General features: G+C 30.7%; 2 protein-coding genes across 2 annotated transcripts; one reads left to right on the top strand and one right to left on the bottom strand.

Moving 5' to 3' along the window:
- Window positions 1-1,026: 1,026 nt before the first annotated feature.
- On the top strand, window positions 1,027-2,656 carry LOC113404232 (uncharacterized). The gene is made up of 2 exons (XM_026645078.2): window positions 1,027-1,282; window positions 1,536-2,656. Exons 1-2 carry the CDS (start codon window positions 1,203-1,205, stop codon window positions 2,590-2,592), a joined length of 1,137 nt encoding a protein of 378 aa, XP_026500863.2. The 5' UTR covers window positions 1,027-1,202; the 3' UTR covers window positions 2,593-2,656.
- A 6,769-nt stretch (window positions 2,657-9,425) lies between these two features.
- LOC113404221 (uncharacterized) lies at window positions 9,426-13,949 on the bottom strand. The gene is made up of 3 exons (XM_026645059.2): window positions 13,898-13,949; window positions 12,064-12,292; window positions 9,426-9,620 (listed from the first exon to the last, which is right to left on the bottom strand). Exons 1-3 carry the CDS (start codon window positions 13,913-13,915, stop codon window positions 9,508-9,510), a joined length of 360 nt encoding a protein of 119 aa, XP_026500844.1. The 5' UTR covers window positions 13,916-13,949; the 3' UTR covers window positions 9,426-9,507.
- Between the last annotated feature and the right edge of the window lie 8,668 nt (window positions 13,950-22,617).

Raw genomic sequence — 22,617 nt, forward strand, 5'->3', positions numbered from 1 at the left:
ATATCGAGAACGTCCAGTGCATTTTAATGAGAAATAAAATTCAAGTTACATCTCTAACGCCTATGGAGATAAAGCGTTTGAATATATCTAATTGTTTTTTTCTTGTATTTATACTACGGTAGACGAAGTCTTCTAGAAGAATTCGATATAACAAATACACAGTTTAGCTGTTCTTGGGATTATTTACTGTCAGAATTGAATCTGCTAGTAAGAAATTTCTGGTCGTTCGTAATCAATTGAAAATTAAGCTATAATTGTCTGAATTCGTTGTTCAGCGTTAGTCAAATTAACTCACAAAATTGCTTTATTTATGTTCTGCCAAAATCGTCCGAGAACTTCATCATATGTAAAGTAATTAATGCATTCAATTATTAAAATATATATCAATATTTATAGCATACAAATTACAGCACCGATGAGGATGTTGATGAATTAATGTTTTCAACATTTTCCAGGTAAAACTATATTGTGATTCTCTGAGCGAAAATAGACCAGACCTCATGACGTCAGGGGACAATTGAAGCAATTTCTTTGTTAGAACAGTGATGCGAATCCATCAACATGGAAATTTTGTGTATATATAATTTCGACTGATTAGTTTTGTTAGAAAATATATAAACAAAATATTATGTTCATGAAACGATAGAATTGGGTCAAAATACTTACAACAGTAAAGTTGTATCCGTATTCTATTATTTAAATAACAATAGTTCTATTAAATTCCGATAGAACTTCGAACGCAACCTAATAACTCTAATATGCAATGCGATTACGGCATCCATTCAACGGCCTCATCGAATGCGTTGTTTTGGAACGGTAGCGAAATACTCATTTCAGGTAGTGGCACAAAAGCTGACTACAAATTAATACACGATGTAATTTGAACTGTAACTGTAAAGAAATTAGAGTGAAAGTAGCGGAAGGGACCATCGAGGTGTATAGTAAATTGTGATCTTTTTGTTGACATCGCTGGTTTATTTAAGTGAAATAAGATAAATGGTCATCTCACGATATTTCGCTGTTCATACCAGCGCCGCATTGCGACGGCGCAGTGCCTGAATTCTTGTGATGATCAGTGGCTAGCAATATTTAAATTCTCTATGATTAATAGAGTTTAGCTTACAAAATGTGAATATTGTTTATGTACCTTCGAGTTTGTAATATTCGTTTAATCGAGATATAAATATTTAGGTGAATTCAAAATGGACTTAATAAAATACGCTTTAGTGCTGTTTTTTATGTTCGTCGACAGCGACGCCGGAGGTCATGGAGAGAAACATCAGTATGTATATAAGATTTTTTATTATATTTAGTTATTAGCGATATATTGCTTTGCGCATAAACTGTCACTACATGTATTATTTCTAAAAAGTTTAATTAAAAATGGCTCAAGCGAAATACATCAGTTAATTTATATTTGCTTTATGCGTGTCTCTAAAATTAGTTTCTATTTTAACAATTCGTTTTTTTCATTCTGTTTATATTTATGTAAAAAAAAATTATAATTAAATGTTATTTTTTTATTTCATTTTCAGCGATCACGTCAAGTTACATGTGCCCGAATTCATCCACCACGACCATCATACAAAAGTGATTACAATACACCACCATCATCATAAGCCTAAGAAGGAACATCATCACCACCATCATCATCATCACCAACAAAAGCCACATGTTATACCACACGGTAATCATTATCATCACCATAAGAAAACTCATTCCGTGTCTAAAGGTCATTCTAGTCATAAGGAACACGGCCACCATGGTCATCATGGGCATCACGGTCACCATGGCTCTCATGGGCACCATGGGCATGAACATAAACATCATGATGCGCCATCTGTAGGCTATGACTCGCCATCTGTAAACTACGATTATCCCGCTATCAGCTATGAACCACCCAAATTTAATTACAATCCCGGTCCATCCTATGGAAGTGATTATGGATCATTCACGCCTTCTGTACCAGATATTCCAAGTTCACCTCACGTACACGGTGTCGTTCATACAGTTAAACAAGTTAAAGTTTTCGATTCTTTACCCGGTGCACTACCGAGTGTATCATCCGGAAAGGTTAATACAGCTTCGCATGGTTATGAAGTAAGAGAACAGGAAGAGGAGGGTGATGATGACGTATTCACTGCCGTTAACACTCTATCGCAAACGTACCCAGCCTCTTTCGGATACGTGAGAAGTGCCGCAGCTCATACAGAAAATGATCCCTTTTCAGAGATCGCCCAACAGAGTACCGCTCAATCACCCAATCACGACCCTTTCGCAGCTGTAGAACATCCAACCTCATTCGCAAATTTCGAAGGTGCAACTGGGTCAGGTGACGCATTTGGTACTATATCTGTCCCTATTCAAGGTACTGCATTGCCAAACATTCAACCTTCACAATTCACTGGAAATGCTATAAATGATGCTACAGGATTTGATGATCCTAATAATATAATAATAGGCGATGTGAGTAGTACTGCTCTTCTATCTCCTGATGAAAGTTTTAGCGATGATTCGCCCGTGTCCTTTAGCAGAGAAGCTGGTATACAGCAAACTATTAAAACTGGCGGGGTTGAAAGCGTCGTTTATTAATAATGAGATTATTTATTTTTAAGTATAAATAGCTGTATGTTTCTCGCGTGATCATTTGCACTTTTTTTTTATACATCCCTGTTTCATCCACATGATGATAACTTGCCAACAGTTTGTCGAATTGGTTGAAGTTTATGGTTACTGTTTTATTCCTTTGGCTTTCAGCGTGAAGTTACCGTTAAGTTCGTAACTTCACGCTGTAAAGGTTATCGAACCTTCCTCAAAAAACGGTCCATTCAAAGATTATTTTTTAATTCGTACTGGTGGTTACTGCATTTGACAAACAACCAGATTTATTATGTAGATAATTAAATATGAATTAAGGTTGAACTACCAAAAAGTTTTTAGTAATAGATGTTATTTTAGATGTAGTAGCGTAGTTATACAATGTTATACCATCGATATTTTAAATAGTGTTCAATAATTTTGTTTATCCTTGGATACAGACAGTATTTTCACTATCATCTCAGATGAATCTTATTCAGGAATTCTCTATTATATACTCATTATAATTGCGAAATAAATGTATTTTTTATAAAATGTTAAATGTGTCGATGGTATAACATAATTGAAAACTATCATAATTTAATTGAAAATTATTCTTATTAATAATATTTTATTGTATTGGATTAACGTCACATTTTTATATGCACTGGTTATTCATTGTTATTATTTTGTTTAAATAAATATATTACTAATATTGTATGACTTTTTTTTTAACTACGAACAGGCCTATATATCAAAATAATCTATAATCTGTCTTCCGACAATGAATAAGTAAAAACATGTTTTTTTTTTATAATTTTACAACTATTGGCTTTAAAGACGATTTCTCAGTCAGACTTATCTAGATATTTTTCGGCATATTAAAAAATAATATGATGATCTTTTTAATTACATTTAAATCTTATTTTCGAAATAATTTCTTATAATATGAATTATTTGGTGTAAAAAAAATATAATAATAAAATTTTGCTATCATATTAAAATATAACTCAATTTTGTTCTTATTTTAAGTGAAATTACAAAAAACCATTATAATGATATCGACAAAACTGTATCAAAACAAAACATGTTAGCGGCTATTGTTATTTATTTAAATAAAACATTGTAACACAAAGTAAATTGCCCGTAATGTGCATACGACGTACATCGAACGCAACGGCTGCCTGTAATAATGTCACTGGTAGCTAACGAGACAACCGAAAATTGAATAAATCGGACATGCTCCACTTTCATGTTGTGTAACTCAAAAACAAACCAATATCGGCGTAACAATAAAAATAGACTTGTCAGTTGCGCAACATAGTTTTTATAATTTCCTACTTTTATCAGGAAGTTTGTTCTCGTTTCGTTTTTACAAATGCGAATGCTGTTATCTGTAAGTGTATCTCGTTTCATTGTTTTTATATAACGTTTCCTGGTTGATATATATTTATAATGGATATCGTACTCGGTTGATGTACGTCGTAATGCATTTCTTTGAAAAATTCCAAGCTGTCAATTGTATTCTATTTCGTAAAGGAAACAGGAAATATATATTTCTATTTGTGTAATATATTGTATATACATTAAAAAAATCGTCTTTTACTTATTTTTCATAAAATTATTTCGAAGTGTAATATAAAATTGATACAGATTGATTTTGATTTTTAGAACAGATATTTGCTTGATTATTCAAAATTATGTTCGTACCTTAGATTATTTATATCTAGATAGTTTCTTAATAAAAAATAACAAAAAACAACGGGCCTACTTTATTATGTTGGTGTGCGTGACAGCTACGTTTGACGCTCGCCGACCATCATAGAATTTTAAACAAAACAGTACACAATGTGTGAATTTATGAAATTGAAATATCTGTAATAGTTACTCTGTATGAAAATCAATTACAAATATAATTTTTTAATGTGTCATTTTTCTTAATATGTAATTATTAAATGCTAAAAGTGTAATATTTATATGAGTAGATATATAAGAAACACTTAACACTTACACTGCTGGTATGGGTGAGTTTCGAACGTCTTTAGCTCTGGTCAATCAAGCCGAAAGTAAAAAAAATATCTGTAAATATATTGTTTGAATCTTAATCCTCCAAGGTTTTCCAAGTATTGGTTGATGAATGTATATAGTGCCATATTTAATCCGAGAAATGTCATTACCATGGTTTCCATACCATTCATCAACTCAACTCAGCTATTATCCAGAAAAATTCACTAACTCCATTCGTTTCGACCATTTCGTCTTATTTTTACAAACAATTTAATTGTAAGAAATGAAAGTAGTTATCATTAAATAACTGAATAATTTTAATTATTATTTCAAATGATTGTCCGCAATCGAATCATATTGAATTATATAAAACGTATATTCGGTAGCATTTAGTCGTTTCAGAATTTTGTCGATACTCATAAAAAAAAGTAACTTAAAGACGATAGTTTCCTGTTCTTAAATATAATAACTCATCTTAATGACTGTTGATAGGAAGACTCTCAATTTCCTCCTTCGATTTGTGGTTCAACGGGGAAATACTGCTTGTAATCTTGTCGTCAATCAATTTTTTATCATCGGTGGGCATATTAAGTGTTTTTTGTTAAATTTATATTATGAAAGTGTTCATTCTATATATAATTATTATAAATGAATTATAATTCTTTTTTAGCCTGTTTCTAAAGAGCTGATTTGTGAGATTGTGTCATCTCAGTGCTAGAACGCGCAAATTGTACCACTGATGTTACAAAAATGTTCTGTACTGAACAATGTGAGAACTGAGACGGTTCAGGAGCTAGAACACAAAAATTTAACCACTGACGTTTTAAAAATATCCTATGCTGAACAATATGCTTAATTTATCTTAAAAATCATCTCGTGCTTGGTGGTGCAAGAAATGATGTATTTGTATCGGATCCCCCAGCCCCAGGCATTGGAACAACAGCAGGCCATTTATACACAGCGCTTATTTTAATATTTCAATCAAGCGTAGTCAATTACGTTCGTGACAAGATAATTATGTTCTGACAGATTTTTTACAAATTGTATCAAATCGTAGAAATCTTATTTATAAACATAACTCTCACGATACAATAGGATATAATGGGAAACGGAAAAGTGACAGAGAAATTCATAATAACAAAAAGGTCTTCGTGAATTTTCTAATCCATCAGACAATTGTTTTCACGTTGCAATGAATACTGCCGAAGCTTAAATGGTGAATTATAATTTATCTTTAAAAATGTTCTGTATATTTTTTTATCTGTATTTTTTTATTTGAAATGATTTTTTAAGAGTTTTATATATTGACTCGCTGTTGCACATCGGCTTCCCTGGGTATTAGTTAAAAAGGGGGAAAGGATTAGCGGAATCCCTGTAATGATCATTCTACGGCGACTCCGTGTAGATTAGTCATTGGTCACATATCGATACGTTCAGTAGTTTAAAGGTGATTAACGCAAGTGTTGTCAATATTACGAGTAGATATTAACTGCTGGACAGATATCGTTGTATGTAAAATTTATTTTTTATTTTTCATTTGTTAATCCTCATTTATTATTTTTATGCGTCTGTCAGTGTGTTTCGTAATGGTCAAAGCTATTTTATATGGCAATTTAAATTCATGTCAGAAAAAGTTACAAAAACCAAATTGCAAAGTATCTATTATGTAAATAAAAATAATATTTAAATATAAATAAAATTAAACTTTTTTTTGAATATGAAATATCATAAATTTGTCTTTGTATACACACATTCATCTTCTTGAGTTTAGTATACCTAAGATAGTTTTTCGTTTACATTAATAAAAATAAGGATTTTTAATTGAATTAAAGTTATAATTTTAAAAGAACCCATTTTTAAAACATAAATGTTAACAATGACTAGACAACTATAAAATATATATATATGATTGCTGAGACCAGTAATTTTCTTTTACAAGTTTTTTTTTTATATAGTTGTGACTTGTGGCTCTATTTTCATGAAGGACAAAAAGCAGCGTGTCAAACCCCGGCGTTATTGCTGAATATATTATTGTGGAATAAAAATCAAAAAGATATTGAAGTAATATAATTTTCCGTCTCGCATTTTTAAATTTGTACCGATAATTATTGTTTCAATATTGACAAATAACCAGTGTTTACTCGTTTTTATAAATCAGAAAAAAAAAAAAATTAATTGATACTGCTTTTTAAAAAAAATTTTGAAGTTTCATTTTTGACTTATTTTGAAAAAAAATTAAAAACGTGATAACTCAAAAATGGTTCACTTTTGCATCATGCATATGGGGGTTGAAATTATCGCAAATAGTTACCCCTATCACCTCCTAACGGGAATACGTCGAATAACCAATAACTCTGTATATGATGAACTATCACAGATTTAAAATGACATTAAATATATGTATTTGTTTATCTAAAATTAAAAAAGAATATACATTTAAATGTTTTTGTTCGGCTATGTGTGCATGATTGTAGTATGCTATGCGTTCACGCTGATTATTAAGTAAAAACTCTTTAGTTATTGATGACAGTTGTATGAAGACTTCTTGGTGTATCAACGTAAGTTGATATTAACAGACCTTTTGACCTTGACTTTTGTAATCTCTCAAATAAATAGTTAATATGTTTATATATTTTGTTTTATTTATATACAATATATTAGTATTAGTTCAATATTTTCACTTCGATAATTATTTTACCGATTTTATTGAACTTGTATATTTATTTTTCTAGTAAGAGTAAGAAATATTTAAAATATAAACTATTTAAAAACAGATGACATAATTCAAAAAATACCACTTAAAAAACAAAAATCTTAACGATATGGGTATTTATTTTATCTCAGAATTATCAACTCTTCTCGTCTATGTATTCTTTCTTTATATTTTTTATAATATAAAACAAAGTCGCTTTATGATTCTCACTCCAAGGATTTTGATTCGTTTCACTAAAAGAAAGATAAACGAGGCAGGTTTGTATTTATTTGTAAATACTTATGTTACACAAATGACTGGAGGTTTTCGTACGCCTTTTTGGGTAAATTTGGTAGAAAATTGTACATTCTAAAAATGTCTTCTAAGGATCTTCTAAGAATCTTCTAAGGAACACTAATAATAACTATATTTATTTGTAATATAACAGTTTTATCGTGAAGCTTTCTCCAATTGATTACTAATCCTTATAAAAATAAATAATATAGATTTAAATTGTCTTTTAAAGTATAATATTCGAATGAATACTTAATAACCGTTTCGTAATTGTGTGCAACAAAAAAAAGCGTTCTCTACGGAACAACAATTATCCAATGAATTTATAAGCCGTGGATACATTTTGCTCTATGTGTCAAATAAAGTTTAAGACATAAATTTATGAGATATTTACTTATAAACTAATAAATAAATAATATATATATTATAAATATATCTACATTTTTCTTTATTAATAAATTTTAAGGGAAACCATACTAGTAGATATATCATACAAATACCATTATAAAAGTACCAATAAACGCAATCAGTCACCATTAAATGATTAAAAAACTAATTTAATATTGACTTGTATTAGCTTTATAGTCTTTAAGAAATATAATGAATCATTTTCATCTACCATTATGAGTAAGTAAGTAAGTCACTTGCTGTAGCAAAGAGTGAGGTGATGTAATAGTTTATAAATGTCTTACTATAAGTGACGGGTTCAAACACGCTACTCCAGTGCGTATTGGTGAATATAATGTGCATATTGCATATGTCATCCAATGCAGGTAGCCTAACGACGATTAGCTTCACCTCCGAGCTTAAGATGAAAGTGAGGTGAGTGAGGTGAAAACAATATGCGTAGTGCTATGTTGTCTCGTTTAATGACAATTTTAAATGAAAATGAGATCAATGAAAATTTCAAATTGTTCATGACGTCATAATTAGGTATCAAGATATGCAAGGCAAATGACATAATAAAATTAATATCTAACATTAAACCGTTTATGTGTATTATCACGTGCAGGTACATCTTTATTGGAACAAATTATAATTTCCAACAAAGATTTTTAAAACAAAACATCATTATCAGAAATATTTTTTCAGTGAAAAAAAAAGTCACGTTAATATTGTATAAAATATAATATCAACAGTTTCTTCTTAAAATATAATTTCACAACAGTCTCTTAGAAACTAAATAATAAACAATTACTCTTTATTTTAATACGAGCATTCAATTTTTAAACCTGTACATTACGAAACGATATTGTTCGTTAAGCTAATAATAATTGAAAAAAAAAATACAATAACTAAATATCCTGTATTATAAAATATTTATAATTGAGTTTTTAATTAATGACCTTACAACAAGCTGATTAATTTTTTTCTATATACATTTTATTAAGAACAACTCATGATTTAATAGATTGTAAAACATTATCATATAATGATATATAATCTGTTAAAAAACATATCCCCTAAATCTTGGCTAGGTTACATTATCCCGATTTATAGTGAGACGTAACCAATCGGAATGTAATAGACAAATATAGAGACGATTAGCGTAAGTTATGGGCCGTAATAAAAATATCACCATAAATTTTATAGGAACAATTGGACGCTTTTTTTTTTCATTTTTCACATTTCAATAGTTGTAACGTTACATATTCTTAGTACCGTATTAGATTATCATTTGCTTTGTTATATTTATTGATGTGGACATTTAGAGGATTTAAGCTATATATTTTAGGCATTAAAATGTTACGCCTTGATCAAAAAAGAGCAATAAAAAAACAAGGACGATTGAAGTTCCATCCTAGTACCAAATTCGAAGGTACTAGGATATCTAATCTATTTATCTATTAAATTATATTATTTCGCAGTGAGATAAGGAATTGCGCGAGAAAGCTAAACGGTACATTCAGAAAAAGTCAATGTTAGTACTCTATAGCTCAGTAGCCATGTTCGTCTCCACTGAGGGCATATCCACCGTGATCGCCACCCTCGAAGCTTACAGGACTGTCCTCGTGACCGTGACTCTCCTCCGCTGCTCCCCAGCCGTGACCTGAAATATATATGTCATGAATTAATGAAATACGCAACAATTTCAAAAGCAATTATTTCAGACATCGATCGCCAGTAAAATTCGTGATTCACTCAGCTTCAATTTTTCCAAAAACTATATAGAACTTGAAAGTCGTGATGGCCCAGTGGTTACAAGACGCGAATCTTAATGATTTTGAGTTCAAACTCACTAATTTGTATTTATAATTGAATACGTGTTCAGAGGTGAAGGAAAACAACGTGAGGAAACCTGCACATGACGAATGAGAATCAGCCACATTTATCCACCAATCCGCATTAGAGCAGCGTAAGCTCTAAATCTATCTCTCATAATGAGAGGCCTTAACTTAACAATGGGACATTAACATGAAAAAATTCGCAAATGAAAAAAGGACGTTCCAGTGATTCAGTGTTCTTAATAAGTGAACACACTTATTAAGAACTGGTGAGAAAGAAAATGTGCATAAGATATTTCTGAGATATTAAAAGAAGCATGTCTTTTATTTTTTGCTCTGGATTTTGTTGGTGAAGAAGCCTATTGAAAATCTCCATCTACTTTCAGTTCCAGCAAGTTGACTGTAATTTTTAACACAACAAATTCTAAGCAGAACCTTTTCAAAGTACGATATAAATAATTGGGTAATTGCCTATTTTTTTACTATTTTTTTATGCAATCGGTAGGCGGACGAATTTTGGCCACCTGATGCTAAGTGGTCAACACCGCCCATAGACAATGGTGCTGTAAGAAATATCAACCTTGGGAACTAAGATGTTGTGTCTGTAGTTACACTGGCTCACTCATCTTTCAAACTGGAACACAGCAAGTACTGGTGAGTACTGAAGAGTAAGTACTGGTGAGTACTGAGTACTGGTGTTTGGCGGTAGAATATCTGATGGGTGGTACCTACCCAGGCGGGCTTGCCCAAAGCCCTACCACCAATAAAATAACATAACAATAGTTTTTGCAATATAAGTCAAGATTGTAATAAGGATGATTATAAAAAGTTAATTGATAAACTGTCATCTATCAATACTAATAAATCGATGTTAATGAGAGGAGAGTATTATTAATGAGGAGTTTTTTTTGGTATGCCTGACTGAAAACACTGGTAAACTCATATACAATAATAATAATAAACCAAACAAACAAACAATAATAAACCGTATGAACAATAATAATTCCGCTAGAGTAAAATAAAGTTACTACATCTTACACGGGACTGTCATTAGAGCCAAATTTAAATTAATTTCATCATTAGCCTTTCAAACCAGTCAAGTAGACATTTACTGCCGAATAATTTTTATTTCGTAAAAACAAAATAGAAACTCGCGGCAGAAAACTAACGTGATTTATCTGATAGGGTATTCGACATTGACTTTAATAATTCTAATATTTAAGTACATAAGCATAAAAATTGCGTATCACTGTAAGTCGGTTTCAAAATTTCACTAGTGTTATATAGGAAGTGAGTTCTTCTAGAATTACATTGTCGTTAACAAATTGCTGAACTCCAATTAAATGGGATATAGAATTGCGAATTGTTTAAAAGTAATCTGCGCTTTGTACAAAAATAGGTCAATTTCATTATTTTTTATTTTATTTTTGTACCGTTGTTTTTGGGTACCTATTGATGAGCAATAATATCTTATATATTAATAGCGTATGCCGATTTTTTCCCGGTGATTATGGGACGATAGCTGTACATAAAAATTCGGTTATGGTCTCATTTTGAAGAACTTCAGCCGTATATGTGCAGGAAAAGAGCTTCTTGATTGGAATTTATTAAATTGTTACGATTTAATAAAGAAAAATGAATTGAATGAATTTAATACAATTAATTTTAGAGAGCAGAAAAAAGTTACTGGCCTATTAGAGGACGGTACTGCGGCTGTATAAGAAAAAAATGAAAAACGTAAACAAAATTAAAGTAAATTGTTTTTGGCAAACTCCAGTTCTAACTGTATATTAAAAATTTAATTTAAATGAGGTTGCATTATTTTGGCGCCAATTCTAGATGAGTGACTAGCACTACACTGAAAAGAAATCAAAACAAAACCTGTCATAGATATCGAAATTCCTAAAAAATCTTTTGAATAAACGCGATGTTTCGCGGAAGACCCACTAGTTATCAACAATTTAAATAGTCGGTAAAAATATAGGTGGTTTACATTATTATGTTTTTCCTTTAGTTAACATTATAGCTTTATGTAATACATATAGTAGAGTATAATATATAAATATGTTATTGTTGTAATTGAAAAACATAGTGTCATTAAAACATGGTTACCCATTACGCTCGACGTAAATAAAATTTTAGCAACATTTTCGTACACGACCCTATGACGTCATAAAAGTTTATTACCTATTTTGTTAAGATCTGTTCAGCTATATTCCTAATTATAAAACGCTTATATAATGTTAGTAACATGTAACATGTACGTACCTCCGCCGATGTGTGGTGCTGGTTTTGGCTCCCCATACGTGTATCCAAGAACTTCGTAGTGGTCATCTCCTCCACCGCCACTCTTGTGATGTATATGCTTGACTATTGTGTGCTTGTGGTGATGATGTTTCACAAACACCGGGACGTGAATGATCACTTTCTTGTGACCACCGCCGCCGCCACCCGCTGATATCAGTGAAGACAGCTCAACTAAGCAAACGAGCGCCAACTGTAATATTACAAATAAATTTAAATTTAGTTATGCGTTTACAATTGATTTTTTTATCAACTTAAAGCATTATAATCTTAATGCTTTTTTATAATAAATTACTATTAAACATAAATAAAATTATAATATATAAATAAACCGCTATATTCGTGTCTTAAGTTTATCATTCTAGCTAGTCATAGCCGGTTGCCATCCCATCGGATATCGTTGATCTCTTCTGGTAATACGTTAATACTACTATCGATAGACTTAGTTTAATTACGATAAACCTAATTGACACAGACGTCACAAAAATAATATTTCACAACTGTTCAACCAACAAAAAAAATTCTCGCAATGCATTTGACAAATAGATTATAATTCGCAAAATAGTTATTTCAACTTCGCTCAGCTTTTTATAACGAAATTACTACCGTTGCACCTACTGTATAATTAAAATAACATTTGACATTACATAAGTGCATAATAATTACAAAGCTTTCTAAAGGTATTACAATAGAATGTCGCCATGTAAGCCGGCCAACAACCATCTCAGTCATTTAACGTAGCTATTTTTATGTTGTAATAAAATGTTTCGCTTTCATACAAATAAAACTAAAACACAAAATGTTTTTACCGCGATCATTTTTAGCCTCTCACTAAGTTTTTTTTTTTTTATTTTTTCTGTTATGACGTATCGGATAAGAAAGGAAAATGAATGTATCCGGCTGAAGGTTCACGCAGACTTGAATTTGTAAAGCGAAAAAAAAAAAAAAAGAAAATTTTACATAATACCGTACACTCACGTAGAAAAATTATAACACGCTTTTGTTCTATCAATTGTCTGTTTATTAGTACTGTAATTTGTATGATGTTCTATTTTCAAAACAGACAGATTTTTTATGCGTAAATTTTAATCTACTTTTTCCGGGTTATATGCTTTTAATTCTTTAGTACAATGAAGAACAAAATACATCGATGTAGTCTGATTATTTTAAATTAACTAGAAAATTGGTACAGTCACGCTCAGCGTGCTTTGTTTTATATTTAGTGATAAGCGTCCGCTCATTCTAATTACTATCGTTAGTTCCGGTCTCATGTAATATTATCGTCAATCAATTTGGCGTTAAGACCAAAGTTCTTATTACCTTTAGATACGGACTAGATTACAAATTCATTTCTAGACCATACCGTCCAATGATCTACGTCGCGTAATAAAAAATCATCAATGAATATAATGAACAAGGATGACGTTAACGTCGGTGCGTGTATGAAATTTATAATAAATTTTATATGTAAAGCCATTTTAATATCTTATCGAAGAAAATTAAACAATCTTACATTGAAAACGATATTTATCCCATACACTATTTTTCTTCACAATACGATTGAATTTTTAGCTTCTGTTACGAATTTGTGGTCTCATTAATTTAAAATAACGAATATATATAACACAGAAATACACAAAATATCGGATTAAAGTTAATTATATCGAAGAATAATGTAATACTATGTAGTGCACTTCACATATAAATTATAACCTGACCAAATGTAAAATCACGACTGTATATCACTTCTACATGAACTCTAGTGTAGTTCTAATTTAAACTGTTATTGTCCACTCACCAAAAATCGTGCGGACATCGTGAAGAAGTGAAGACCAATCTGTGATGCAGTTAGCTGGTGTGTGATAAAGAAATTTAAACTAAACTTCCTTTTATATTGCAACGTGGTCGCGTTTCGCGACACTGCCTCTCGGTGCCTTCGATCTAATCCACAATCGAAATTTTGCTAAAGAAAATTGAATTTTATTTCGTAATAATAAGGTTTAAATTATTAAATGAAAAGCCATGGTTAGTATTTTACATAAATATCTTACATTTTATTCGAAATTGAACCTGTAAGCTGAAGCAGAAGGTTCAAAATTGACTGCAGGTATGTGCTTATTTAAAACTCCATTATTAGAGTGAAAATATGATTTAATTTGGCTGGATAATTAGAAATAGGTACCTGTAGAAAATATATATATATTTTTTTTATTTTCTATGTGATATGAAAAAAAAAACAACTGCAACATATAATAACATCGAAGGATTACAAAGTAACTAAATAAAGTAAAGATACGATTAGTAAACTACTTTGTATTAACGTAAATAACTTTGTGCCAACCCAACAGTACACAGTATTGTTGTGTTCCGGTTTGAAGGGTGAGTGAGCAAATGTAACTACAGGCACAAGACATAACACCTTAGTTCCCGATGTTGGTGGCGCATTGGCGGTGTAACGAATGGTTAATAATTCATACATCGCCATTGTCTATGGGCGGTGCTGACCACTTACCATCAGGTGGCCCATATGCAAATATATCCGCCAAACTATGCCATAGAAAATTTTTAATTTTTAGCCGTATGTTATCTTATTATACTGAGATTATGTATTTTTATTAATAGAGATCACGTCCGCATCAAAATTTATCCATTTTTCCATTCACATCCATCTGTTATGGTATAGATATAAGTTTCATTAATTTCCTTTGGATACAGAAAAAAATGTACAACAATTTTCTATATTAAAGAAGTAATACATTTATATGATTAACCATCAATTTTGAATATATAATAATAGAAATACATAATGAAAATATCATAGTGTAATCGTTGCGTTTTCTTTTCTGATAAAAAGTTGTAAAAATCTCTTAGAATTTGAGAAAAAGTTTAGCTAACGATACAGCCCACAGAAGGTCTGCTTTTACACTATCAGTCGTAATTTATGTTAACTACTACTGAGCTAAAAATCTGCTAGATTATGCATATAATATAAAAATGGTTTATGAAATCAGAGGACAAGACTAAAAAAGGAATAAATGAGCCTTTTATTTGGCTATAAAATACTTATCAAGTAAGTGGTGTTTGAGTGTGCTTCTTATCCTGGCCCAGTGCCAGACTATCTACCGAAAAACCGACTATAACCTGTCATCGACAGAGAACCGTAACAACAATGAATATCATCCAAAAGTAAACTTTAGATAATTCTTGTCCCGAAACGAGTTTAATGATCATAATGTCGGTCGGACTAACGGGGTGACTTATAGTGATAGACTGCGGAACCACTAATTAATTGAAATCGTATCAAATTAAACGTGACAGCTTGGCGTGATTCTAAAATAACTTGGTAGTACTAATAATAAACACTCATCGAAGGAACTTCTCTAAAAGATTAATTATTGAGAAAGCTAATTGCTAATAACGCCTTTGATACTTCGCATAATCTTATTTACTAACTAAACTAATGCTTACTGTATTTGAGGTAACAGAAATTTATGAAGTCTATTGTTATCAAAAAGCATATTTAGTAAGGTGAAGGAAATATCTTTTAGAAGACGATCTTGGAGGACCATTTGTTTTTGAAAATAATGTAGGTATACTATAGTATTCGCTAATGGTATTTCAGCAGATATTGGCATCAATAAACAAGCATTTGTTTAAGCATTTATTTAAGATATCAAATAGTTTTCTAGCTATTTTATTTGTAATGTTAGTGAATTTTTTATCGTAAAATTGATCTTCCTTCTTTTGTGTGCTCAGAAAATCATGTAATAAGGTTTATCATTAGCAGTGGTGTAATGTAGAATTATGTTGATGAATTGTTTTGATTACATCACACTAAATTAAATTAACTGTACGAGGAATCTTGTCCGGTAAGTTGTGGTAAGAAAATTATTCTTTGTTTAACTTTACGCAGAAGTTATTTCGTCTAACGTCAGTGCGATTCTATTAATCATTGAATTTGAGATTTTGTATTGATAAAATAATCTTACTTAACGTGTGTGTGAATTTAACTCGAACTATGTAAATTATATAAATTTGTCACCGTTGTCTCTTAAGTCGAGCTCACTTCTAAGAGAAAAAATATATTTTGCTATTGAAGAAGCGAAACGGTAGACAAACGCTTCAAGAAACTCATCCAAAATCTATACTTTTGACGACAAAAGAGTTCCACGTTAGTGGACACTGTAATATAACCTACTTGAATAAAAGAATCATCAATCCAAGTAGGTATTTGCCTTGTTATTGTCTCTCCACTCTCACATTGCAACAGAAACATACCAAGAAAACTTTTTTGACACAGTTCCACTTTCTATCTCCATAAACAATAATTGAACTAATTGCCTCAATCATATTGTCATTTATTATTTTTATGAAGATACTGTTTTCATTTTTTATCTGTGGCCTATAGGCCACATGTGAATACGAACAGTACAAGAAAAACAAACTCCAATCCAGATTTCACTCTTGTTTCAGCTGAAAGTGAATCTTGTGCGCAAATGACCTACATCGCAAGCGTAGCTGCGCGTGCGCACATTACGACTCTCACTGTTTGTGTTGATGATTGTTGTTTTGTATTATGTTTCCGTTCAGAAAGCTTCAACGGAAATAAATAAAGAAGTCAGAGTGAGTGTGGGTGATGTTAAATTAGCTACCATACTGTAGTCGTATAGAATTTTACGTCAATATTCTTTATTTTGGATACAATATTATCCTTTTTTTGGAAGACAAGGTAATATTTACTCCCAAAGTATTAACTGGGGGATGAAATATTGAAAAAAAATATTATATTCTATAATGAATCGTTTGACAATGGGTCAAGTAGAGTTTACTTGACCCGAAACCGAGAAAAGAGGAGCCCACGTCGGGCTAATAAATATAAAACTATAACGTACACGTGATATGGTAAAACTATTAGTATCAACAGACTAATAAATTTACACTATAATTGAAAGTATGTTTCTTTTGACACTTTTCCTTATTAAAATACAACGCTAAATACATTGTATTTAAATAAAGAACCCCAAAATATGTAGGAGATGGCAATATATTTATATCCTGCCATTACAATCTGATAATTCCATGTATAGGTCCGCGGTTAATTTAAGTTTGGTTCCCACACCCTTTAGACAAATCCGTATAAATCACGAAATTGAACAAACGTATAGAGCAATAACGTATACGTTTTTGTTTTTGATCGTCCTTTTACAAAACGCATTTAAATACTACACATTAGCACATAATCTTGCTAGAAATATTATCAATTATATTACAACGATATGTAAATCAACTTATAACTGACTGAACGTAATTTTTGGTCTAGTCTATGTTAGATCTATATAAGATGATCGTGTAACAGTCGTGTGATTTTAATCATAATATATACGTAGTACAATAATACGTTAATATTACCATCCCATAAATGTCGAACGATTCGTTGCTACAGTGTGAACTGGTGCATTTTTTATTAGGATTTCTTCATCACAACCCAAGATGTGATTAATTATACAAATGAATTACTTGAAAACTAGTTTACTTGGCTGTAGGCCTTTGTACGTGCCCGTCTAGTTAAGTACCATCACTCCTCAGATGTTACACCAAATAGCAATGTTTAGTATTGTTGTGTTCCGGTTGTAAAGGTCATTGAGCCAGTGTAACTTCAGACAAAGGATACAACATCATGGCTCCCAAATTTGGTGGCACAATGGCGATTTAGGGTTGTTTAATATTTCTTACAGTACCGATATGTATAAGGGCGGTGAGAACTTACCATTTGGTAAGTTGTCACCGCATTTGAAATATTCTTAAATATCTTAACTTAACTTAACAAAAGTTAAGATATTTAAGAATATTTCAATTCAATAACAAAGGCGCACGGAGTAGTGCGAGATTTGGTAGTGTTAAAGTTTATATGGAAATGTATACATATACAATCCCGTATAATGAATCAAATAAAGTAGAACATAAACATAAATTACTGAAATACAACGAAAGATTGAGTTCGTTTAAATATACTCAAATTGGCTCAGACTTACAGCTATTAAGACATTTAGAAAATGTTGGTTTTAATAACATTGCTACACACTTTGGCATGCCAGTGAATCTAAGGTGAAGGTGACAGGAGAGCTGATATCGGATGAGCCAATGAACCGTGTCGTGAGCCAGTCAACTCGAAACAAAGTTTCCTATGTGCGAAGGTCAGTGAAGAAACGCACGTTTCTCCCGCGGACAATCAGGTAGAAAATATTTTATTGGTTTCATAACTTGACATTGATACTTGAATTTTTATACTTCAGATGTTTGGCAACGCTAAAGGTTTAGGGCTCTGCCGAATAAGGACGTCCATTTATAATAACTTTATAATAACTTAACTAGCCTGTATAAAATATCTATTTAAATTTAATACATAGTGATTTCGTAATACTGAAGGTTTAGTCATTGTTATTATATCAAATTCAGAGATTTCGGCCACTGTCGATTTTATACACTTCCAGCTTCCAGACTCCGGGCTGTTAGTGAGATTTTTTCTACAGAAAAACACAATATTATAAATATCGGATTTGCCTGGGATTAGAACCCGGGGACTCGGGATTATAAAACTGCAAATACCGAGTTCCCGAGTTAATCAAGTGATTAGATCAATCTTGCCACTACTGATTTGAAAAAGAAGTGTACTGAAATAATTACTCAACGCCAAATCATCAAAATCACATATAAAACACAATAAGATACATTTAACCATCGACTTTCGAATGATTCTAATCGAGGAAGCGCCGAGAACATTGGTATGAAAAAAAACAAATATAATGTTGCGTAAACCATTTCCATTACATAAGTATACTTACTTTCACATAACTATATTAATGTATGCTTTATTTATTTGACAATTAAGACTTCAAATATGACGTAACTACGAGGACTAATTGTTTTCGCCTAGTCGTTGAAATTCGACCATAATAATAACCACTGATATGTTCTGTTGATGATTCTGTTCTTTTTCTAAATATTAATAATAATATGTAACAAAATTTCAATAACAAATTAAAAAGCTACATTTTTATACAACTTGCAGAAACTCCGATTTACTTGAATAATTATTTTTAAGTTCGATGGTCCGTTTATTGAGCGTGGTATACAAATTACGCTCCAGCTTACTATCGTAATGCACTTGCAGTAAGATTAGTTAACATCTACTTAGATGTCAACTAATATGGAAAACTGTCTAAATTCGTTATTTATTTATTATTATAAATCCATTTAATTAAATAGAAATTAAATTTGTTTTTATTTATATTTGCCTTATTTCCGATATGCACACCAAGTACTCATTGAATATTAATCACATATACCTATTTTTTATGAGGTAAGTCTATTCGCGTATTAATAATCTTAGATATAAGATAAAAAAAAATCATTACAATTCATATTCATAGAAAATATACGTCCCTTTAGCATAAATATACTTAATAGAGTTCGACAACGATTCTTGACTAAAATTAAATATTGTGTTAAAATAATAATATTTCGTTTCATAATTTTCATTATACTTTTTTTTTCATTTACATTCACCACAAATAATAAATTTATAACTTTTATCCCAGTAGAAAACAAATAAGGTTTAATTACATATCAATAGACAACGTCGTCGATCATCAACGTTTTGTAAAAACGCCTGTCTTCTTCATAACCTAACTTCATATTGCGTTCACGATGATAGATTTTCAATACCTATAGCCCTTTATAAGCAAACATCCCTGCACATAAATATATGTCATCTCCACTCAGAAACGAACCCTAACCTCTCGCCTCAAATGAATTAAACTTCATACTATTTAACTAACATAAAATTAAAAAAACATCAAATATTCTTTCAAATGTAGTATAATTAAATGTATGTAACTATAATTAAATGTATGTTTAAATAATTTTCGCGCAAATTACAGGTGACATTTTGATTTTCATCTTTGAAACCAGATGACTCTGTGCCGTTTTTAAACAAGCTATGGTTTGGTTCAGGCCGCGACTATATAAAGGAGAGTGAATTTTTTCAACGCAGCTCAAAGATTACAGGGTTATCCTGTATTGTAAGCGGGAACCCTGTTTCCTTTGAGCGAAAAAATAAACAAAGCTTAAAAAATATATATTAAATACTTAATACTCTCGGATTCTGTATTTGTCGAATTTTTAATAATTTTGTTTTATTTCTAGATATTAATAATCCGTTCGACGATACGATACGATTTTTTTCTACGTCTGATTTATTACTCAATAAGGATGACATGTTTTATAATAATATATCAATAAAAACGACTTAAGCTAGACAAATCTTGGAGCGTATTCGAGTATAATTGCTAATAAATTATTATGACTAGATAAAAATAAATTAAGGAATTTAATTTAGTGTTATAAAGTAAGTATTTTTAGCTTTATATTTAATAAGCCTTCTATTTAATAATCGTATGTAAACTAATACCATCTAGTGACCGCGTCTAGAGTTCCACAACGTCCTGAATGCAGTTGCAATTGCACCCTTCTACCTTAGAACACTTCAAAGAGCGCGCTTTTCGAAACATATTGATTTCATCTTCAACAGCTTCATTACATATGACGCAATCAAGTGTAATGTAATTTTACATTAAAATCAATTTATAAATTACAGTTTCATATAGTCACAGCTCTAAGACATTTAACTTTCGATAAATAATTATTTGTAGAATTAATTTTGATGGTGTACATGTTTAAAAAAATGTGTATTAAAATATTGGAATAGTACTTATTTTCAGATTTGGAAATCGAATAAGATTCGAATTATTTTTTTTAAATAACTCATGCTATAGGTATATATTACATAAAAAATAATTATTAAAAAAAAAAGCCGACCGCACACTTCGTGTTCATATCCTCATATATTCTTGTCCAACGTGATGGGTGGTCATACCGTGCGGGACCTCATACAGTGACTACAAATGGTCACGTGGAATTATGACGTTTCATATCTTTCAACTATTTCAATTAATTAGACGACGTTCTTGTGTTTGACGGTAGCTATTACTATTCGTAACGATCTATTAAATAACCGGACATTACTTGGATTAAGAAATGAAATTTTATATCGTATTAACATATAAAATCGAATCGGCTTTCTTTATAAAAGTTTTTGTTTATTTTTATTATATTTACGATCGAATTATCTTTATTCAAAATAATTTATTGCAATTAATAGATGGGAGCTTAATCAATATACAAGCAATGCTGTTATAGTTTAGATTCAAAGAAAACTCAAAACACAAATGTGTTTAATAAAAAGGTACTTTTATGAAAATCAGTTAGTTTGAGAAAGGAAACCCTTAATAATTATTGTTAAATGTTAAAACATTCTAAGATATGAATTCAAATTGTTAAAACATATTATATAATATCAATGTAGTCATCGATTTTTGAGAAAACAAAGTATCACAATTGTATTTTTATTTTCCGAATCGAAATAATCTAATTCACTTTTATTAGCACCATCTATCCGGGGCCAAGCACATTGCTTGCGTTACTTGAATGTTAGTACATTCACTTTACGCAAAAATATACTCGAGGTAATGTTAGATGGCGATGCAACACTTAGTGCGGTTTCCGAACTGCTATTGATGTTTATTTTAGGTAATAGTTCGCATACGAATTTATATTTGAAAAACAAATCAATTTCGATTTATTCATTTAGTATAAACATAAAATGTAACGCACTCCACTATTTCATTCGCAATTAATTTTCCAAAACTTTTATATTTCTAAAATTAAAATATAAATCACAAATTATTTTTTACAGAGGCCCTTGCCGAATGTCAAACTGATCTAGAGATGGTGACCAAGGAACGTATTATATTAGTTTAAATAGTTTATTTAGTTTGAGTCCACATTCGTTTGTAATCTCTTAGGATAAGATCTGAATTAAAGACTGTATTAAATTAAAATTATAATAAAATAAACATATTAAGCGTAGGTTTTACTAACCAATAATACAAAAAATATTACGCGATTGATATTTGCAGAAAATATCCAAATAACTTTTACCTGTAATATGTATACTATAAGGTTCTCCCATGCGATCCTAGTTACAAAAACTAAATAAAAAAAAAAATATATTATCAATGAAAATTATTATTAGCACGTATTTACGAAAATTAACATAATAAATAGTAGATAACTACCAAAATAGTTTAATAATCCTATAGTTAATATGTAATATTTATGTCAACCCATTTGTACAAAGATAATTTTAAAGTAAAACTGCGATGGTTGACCTTTGCACGATATAATATGGTAAATGAGCTCACTGAGGGAAGATGTCCTGAATAGGATGAAGTGGAAGATCAAGAGCAGGAGAGCGGACCCCGTCAAGAGGCGGAACAAAAGCTTTGAAGCAAAAAAGTCCTTAATTTGTGATATTGTCTGGACAATTGTTGTAAAACAGGTTACAATTAAACTTGATTTGGTCTTCACCCTTCGCTTTAACTTCGACAAGTCTATTAT

This window comes from Vanessa tameamea, chromosome Z (genome assembly GCF_037043105.1).
Source record: "Vanessa tameamea isolate UH-Manoa-2023 chromosome Z, ilVanTame1 primary haplotype, whole genome shotgun sequence".
Classification (NCBI taxonomy): Eukaryota; Metazoa; Arthropoda; class Insecta; order Lepidoptera; family Nymphalidae; genus Vanessa; species Vanessa tameamea.